Source organism: Oratosquilla oratoria, chromosome 3, assembly GCF_046742065.1.
Source record: "Oratosquilla oratoria isolate Oo_2021 chromosome 3, ASM4674206v1, whole genome shotgun sequence".
In the NCBI taxonomy this organism is placed as follows: Eukaryota; Metazoa; Arthropoda; class Malacostraca; order Stomatopoda; family Squillidae; genus Oratosquilla; species Oratosquilla oratoria.
The window spans coordinates 88,863,965-88,870,844 of NC_134779.1; the positions used below are offsets into that span (position 1 = coordinate 88,863,965).

Sequence of the window (6,880 nt, forward strand, 5' to 3'; positions counted from 1 at the left end):
TTTAAAATAAAGATAAGTTGCATAGTAAGACTATGCATATGAATAAAAATCAAAATGAATTTAAAAATTTGAATGAATAAAATCAAAATGAATTTAAAAATTTGAATGAATAAAAACCAAAGTGAATTTAAAAATTTGAATGGATAAAAACCAAAATGAATTTACAAATTTGAAAAAATTAAATTCATATATATGATAATGAATTAACGAATACATAAAATAAAGTAAGATCTAGATAATATTTACATAAAAGTTAGATCTTATAAAACAATTTAATTTCTTTTAAAAATTTAACTAGTCCAGCTACATCTGCGTCATCCCCTAAAAGATTTGGCATGGGCTTGCCAGCAAGCCCATATTTACGTCGAGCTCTAGCATACAGCTGACAGTGCATCAGAATGTGACCAATTGTCAGAGGACTGCCACAATCACACTCGGGTGCATCTGATCTTTCTAATAGAAACTTATGTGTCAGATGGGTATGACCCATTCTCAACCTACTTAGGACTATTTCAGTTCTCCTATCAGCATGGAACACAGAAGGCCAGTATGACGTGTTAGGCCTAATGCTTTTATATTTCCTGTTAGTGGCAGGAAGAGGATCAGACCAACGGTCCTGCCACTTCTGTCTGATGTAAGACTTGATAGGTTTATACAGATCAGAATGGGGCAATTTTCGCACATCAATTCTGCTTTTCTTACTAGCTTCCTTAGCTTCTTCATCAGCCACTTCATTCCCTCTTATTCCCACATGGGAAGGGATCCAGCAAAAACACACAGATTTATGACGGGAGTGAATGAATTGTAGCCACTCTTGTGCTTTTTGTCCTAGCGGGTGGGAAGTATTGAACTGGTATACAACATCTATGGCACTTTTTGAATCTGTATATATAACAAATTTCTTAGCTTTAGTTAATGAAGCTTCTTTTAAGGCATGGACAATTCCTGTTAGTTCAGCTGTGAATGACGACGCTGCATTGGACAGCCGTCCCAATCTCGAGTGGTCTCTGGTGACAACTGCACAACCAACACCTTCATTCGATTTAGAGCCATCGGTAAAATTTTTAAAATCTTTGACATGCTGTCGGTCATGTTCTAAGAACTTTGCTCGAACCACTTCTGGAGGAGAATTCTTTTTGACAATATTAACTGAGCAACGCTCAACTTGTGGTACCAGCCATGGAGGGTTGTCTGGATATTTAACAGGTAAAATATGTTCATCAAGCAAACTGCCATTTCCCATTTGATCTTTAGAACGAACATGGAGAGGCTTTGTATTAGCTCTATAGTTTACCGATAGGTTCTGATTTATCAGATTAAAGGTTGGATTCTCTGGAGTACTTTTAATTCTTGCTAGATATCGTAGACCTAGCTCCTCCCGACGAAGGTCTAAAGGAAGCTGATGACAGTCTACATAAATACTCTCCACAGGAGATGTTCTGAATGCTCCAGAGCAGATCCTTAAACCCATATTGTGAATAACATCCAGTTCCTTCAGTCTTGTTTTACATGCTGAAGAATATATTTGGCAACCATAATCCAACTTAGAGCGACATAAAGCATCATAAAGACGCAGTAATGATTTTTTATCTGCCCCCCAATCAAAACTGGACACGACTTTCAAAATATCCAAAGATTTTCTTACTTTTCGCTTCAAGTTATCTATGTGACTTTCCCAAGTTAGTTTTTTATCAAATGTTAACCCTAAAAATTTAACTTCATCCTCATAAGGTAAAATTTCCCCATTTAAAATCAGATTTGGAACTTCCTCCTGAAACGTACTGCCAGTCTTGGTGGTAGAAAATTTAAGACCATTATTCAGAGCCCATTTTGATGTATTATTTATAGATCTTTGTAGGTCATGATATGCAGAAAGGGCATCATATGATGAAACATATATGACAAAGTCATCAACAAATAATGACCCTTTAACTCGGGGGCCAAGTGCGTTCATTATCCCATTTATAGCAACAGCAAAACAAGTAATGCTTAAAATGCTACCTTGTGGGACCCCTTCCTCTTGACAAAAGGAAGATGATAAAGTGTTTCCCACCCGTACTTTGAGATACCGATTAGATAAAAAGGAACTTAAAAATCTCAACATATTTCCCCTTACACCCATTTTATAAAACTTTTTAAGTATACCATGTCGCCAAGTGGTGTCATAAGCCTTCTCCATATCAAAAAACACTCCAATAGTTTGTTTGCTTGTAGCGAAACCTTGTTGGATCTCATTAGAGAGTTTTAAAAGAGGATCCAGGGTACTTCGGTTTTTTCAGAATCCGTATTGATGGGGAGAAAGTAAATTCTTAGATTCCAAGTACCATACCAGACGAGTGTTTATCATTTTTTCCATTGATTTACATACACAGCTAGTCAGTGCTATAGGTCGATAGCTGGTTGGTTGAAAGGGGTCTTCGAAAGGTTTCTGAACTGGAATGACAATGGAAATTTTCCAGCTCCTAGGTAAAGCCCCCGTTTTCCATATTTTATTGATGATTTTCAAGAGAAAGAGCTTAGCTTCAGCAGGGAGTTGGCGTATCATCGAGTACAAAATTCTATCCTCTCCAGGAGACGTGTCTTCAGTTGAAGACAACGCACTATGCAGTTCTTCTAGAGAGAACTCTGTATTATACTCTTCAGAAGAGTTGGATGCGAAATTTATGGTAACTTGAGAATTTCTTATTTGTTGGAATTCTTCTGAATAATTGTTTGGACTCGAGACATCTGAGAAATGTTTCCCTAGTGTGTTCGCTACCTCACCAGGGTCAGTGATTAGATTGTTGTTTATTTTCAAAGTTGGAAGAGGTGAAGGTATAAATTTTCCATTAAGTTTGCGAATCTTCCTCCAAACAAATCGAGATGGTGTTTTTGAAGATATTCCATTGATATAATACAACCAGGATTCTCTTTTAGCTTTTCTATAATATCGGCGTTTCTTAGCCAATGCACACTGATAAATTATCTTGGATGTTTGAGATCCAGTGGTTTTATACCTCCTATAACATTTTCTTGTTATCTTACGAAAAACATTACATTTCTTGTCCCACCAAGGAACTGCAGGCCTTCGGGGTTGGTTTCCTGTTTGAGGTATTGATTCTTCAGCACTATTTATGATTTTCTCTGATAGGTATGAATAAGCCTCCAAATGAGAGTCAAAAGAATCAAATTCCCTATCTATTTGTAAAACCTGCCTATACTTATTCCAGTCTGCCTCCTTCTCTTTCCACTTGGGTGGAGAGCAAGTAGGGATATTTTCTGTATATTTCAAATGTATAGGGTAATGATCGCTGCCATGCAAATAATTGTCAACTGACCAATTAAAATCCATAGCAATATTCGATGAGCTTATGCTTAGATCAATGGCTGAATATGTATTAGTATGGATATTATGATAGGTCATTGATCCATCATTATAAAGGATAATGTCATTTGCATTCAAAAAAATTTCAACAATGTTGCCATACATATCTCGATCATTTCCACCCCATAGTGGATTGTGCGCATTAAAATCTCCTAATATTAAGAATGGAGGAGGGAGCTGATTAATAAGGTTCTGTAGATCTACATTAGTGAAACCAGCTGCACCAGGCAGATAGATGGAACAAACAGTAATTGATTTTCCCAATATAGCTTTAATTGCTACAGCCTGAAGAGGTGAATTTAATCTCACAATTGCATGCTGAATGCCTTTATTTATTATAATTGCAGCTCCTCCATGTGCCCTGTCTCCAGGAGGAGTGGAGGTGTAAATATTGTAATTCAACCCAGGATTAATAGATGTATTTCCAAGTTTTGTTTCCTGGAGGCAAATGATACCTGGATTACTATCCTTCATCAGCACTTTCAATTCCTCTGCTCGAGTACGAAGACCCAGGCAGTTCCATTGGAGGATGTTGAACGTGAAAATAATTTATTTTTTCTTGGGTCCAGCCAAATTATCTTTGGACTGGAATTCTGGGGTATTTTTATTAAAAGACTTGAAGTTGTAATTTAGTCTCTTTATCTTGGAGCCCTGATCTTTACTTTTAGAATCAGGCATTAATGTCTTTCTCTTTATGTCTTGTTTATTCTTTTGAGAGTTAGATTTTTCAAATTTTTTTCCTTTCAATTCAGAAGTACTTACTCGTCTAACCCCGGAATTACTGTGCAGTAGAGATCTCCATTTCAGAAGAGCCCAAAGGTTTAATACTGCTTTTGAGATGTGATGTTCCACTCTGCATCTGATTAGAGTTGCCTGCACCTACCAAATTCAATTCACAGCACGAGCTGGATGATGCCATATCTTTAAAAGGTGTAATAGAATGTGATGGTCCAAAAGGATCATGGGCAGTAAACTTATTAGATGTTTCTAATACAAAATTTTGAGGAGAAGCTGGTCTACCTTTCTTTGGTCTAGGGGGGTCCAGAATCCATCTTTGGATTTCGAGATGTTGGTTTTTTGCTTGACTGAAGGTGAGGAGGTTGTTGGAAGGACACTAGGCTTGGAAGAGGTGGTGGGTAGAACTACAATTGTGTTCTCGCTATGAACTGTAGAGGTGTTGTCTAATGAAACAGGGGCATCCCTATTATTCATTCCAGATTGAACGTTAGGATCATTGTTAGACTTCTTGGCAGCATCTGCATAGGTAAATAGTGGATTTTTGTTTCTTTTAAGCTTATATTTAGCAGCTGCAAAACTGATGTGCTCATTGGCTGCTGTTTCTAGCACTTCACCTTCAAATTTGTAGATTGGGCAGTGACGCCAATTTGGTGAATGGCCACCTCTACAATGAAAACAGAACCTTTCTTTTTCACAAGTTTCACCTAGTGCATGCATACCTGAACATATATAACATCGTGCATTGTTAGGACATTTTTCCTTAATGTGACCAAAGTCAAAGCAATGATGACATTGCATAGGTCGTGCTTTAAATTTCTTAACTTGTAAATTTAAATGACTAATCTTTACATAGTCTGGAAGGTAAGGTGAATGAAAAGTGAGCTGTATGGCACCATTAATTCCTTTAAGTTTTTTTACAGCTAATATAATATCAGGACATCGTCTAAGGATCTCTTCTTCATTAAAGTCACAAATCTTTGCAGTATACAACCCCTCTAGCGGTGTTAAATGATCTATGAGGGGTTATGGCCTCTACAACATTGCTAGGTTGATCTTTAAAAGATGATAATAAAATAGCCTGACTTTTGCTGACTGCCTTAATTAATATTTTCTTTCCATACTTTTTCATATTTCCATCTGGAATGGATCCTACAAATTCCTCCAGATTCTCCCAGGCCTTTATTAGATTACTTTGTCCCTCTTTATATGTAGCGATATGCCAAATGGGAATTTGCATTTTCCTGTTCTTTGGATCTTTGCCATTTGGTTCAGAAATTTTAGGAATAAAATCACCATCTTCATCATCAATATTTCTAACATCCAGTAATTTAGATTGTCTTGAGAATATAAGGTCTTCATCTTCCTTTTTCTTTATATATTCAATTACTTCTCGGGCTGAAAAAGCCTTTTCATATGTAATATAGAGATTAAAAAACTACTCATTACAAGAAACCTTTAACTTCATTCGTTCTACAGGTCCTAAATTCTTTGCTGTCTCATAACAAACTTTATAATTTAAGTCTAAACCAACATTAGGGCTGAATATGACTTAAATTTTCGTTTACATTTTTGACACCAGTTTTGTCACCCTGGTGTTCCGGTGAAGACTTTTCTTTATTTCTATTTTTCCGCTGTGGTTTAGCGGAATAGGGTTCCAGTGTGATGAAAGACTGTGGACTTTCATCTCTAGAACCAGTAGAGGCCTTGCTCATATCCTTGGTCATGCATAGGTCGTCAGCGTTATGAGAGTTCTCTCTTAATGGTTTGTCTTGACCGCAGTGAGGGTGACCTTACTGGGGGCGGTTCCACAGTCAGGTGGTTATGAGGCAAACTATGTTTGGGGCACCTTTTCTAGCCCCCTCCCCATGTGGGGTGAGCAGAGTGGATCCTGAGTAGGGCTGCTCAGTCATGTGGGTAGCTACCGAACCGTGCTGTTGCCTCGATCCCAATACGAAAGCGATTTATCTTGCCCACACCGCCTATGTGTAGTTCATAACTAGAGGCTTCCAGAGATCACCTTCTCCTGCCCCCATCGTCACTAGCCATCGCCATAGGGCTTTCTTTTGCCGCTACTGAGAGGGGCGGCTGAAAATTAGGTCGGAGGGATGGAACAGCAAGCGGAAGAGAAGAGAGGAGTGGAAAAGTAAGTTTAAGAGGAAGCCCTGTGCGGGGAAACAAGAGCCCCGCCCGGGGATCGGCATTAGTCGCCTCTTACGACACGCAGCCGACGTGGCGGGGGCTATATTCTATACTACACCCCCTAGCCCCAGGGGGTTCTGGGGCCGGAGAGGGTCTGTAGGTGGTGCCGTATGTTGTCTGGGAGGTTGTTGGAGCTGGAGCGTTCGGCAAAGGTCTTGCAGAGGTCATCGGCCTTGGCTGCAGGGTCTGGATGTCTGGGTGGGGCTGGGTTGCGTCCGCTGACGGCCTTGATGCGTTTCCATAAGCCCTGTCGGTTGTCTTGTCGTTGAGCTCTTCGGTCCATTTGATCCAGGCCTCGTTCATTGCTTCGTCACAGGTATGGCAATGGAGGGCGTTTGCTTCAGACAGCTGGACCCGATTGACTTGGGAGGGGTCTCGTCTTAGTCGCTTGAGGCAGTGGTTGACTTCATTCTTGGTGACCTTCATGGCGTCGTTCGAATACCAGGCATCCAGACGTCTCTAACCGGGCTTGGTTTTGGGGATGGATTGGCTGCTGCGGTGTTGATGACGTCGGTGATGTGGCTGACCTTGGTTTCTAGAGGCTGGCTGTCTGCCGGTGGAGGGTTGTTTACCATGAAG

The 6,880-nt window shown here is 39.6% G+C and overlaps 1 protein-coding gene across 1 annotated transcript; it reads right to left on the bottom strand.

Moving 5' to 3' along the window:
• Positions 1-253: 253 nt before the first annotated feature.
• Positions 254-1,954, bottom strand: LOC143019418 (uncharacterized). Its single transcript, XM_076175057.1, has one exon. It carries the CDS (start codon positions 1,952-1,954, stop codon positions 254-256), a length of 1,701 nt encoding a protein of 566 aa, XP_076031172.1.
• Positions 1,955-6,880: the final 4,926 nt, after the last annotated feature.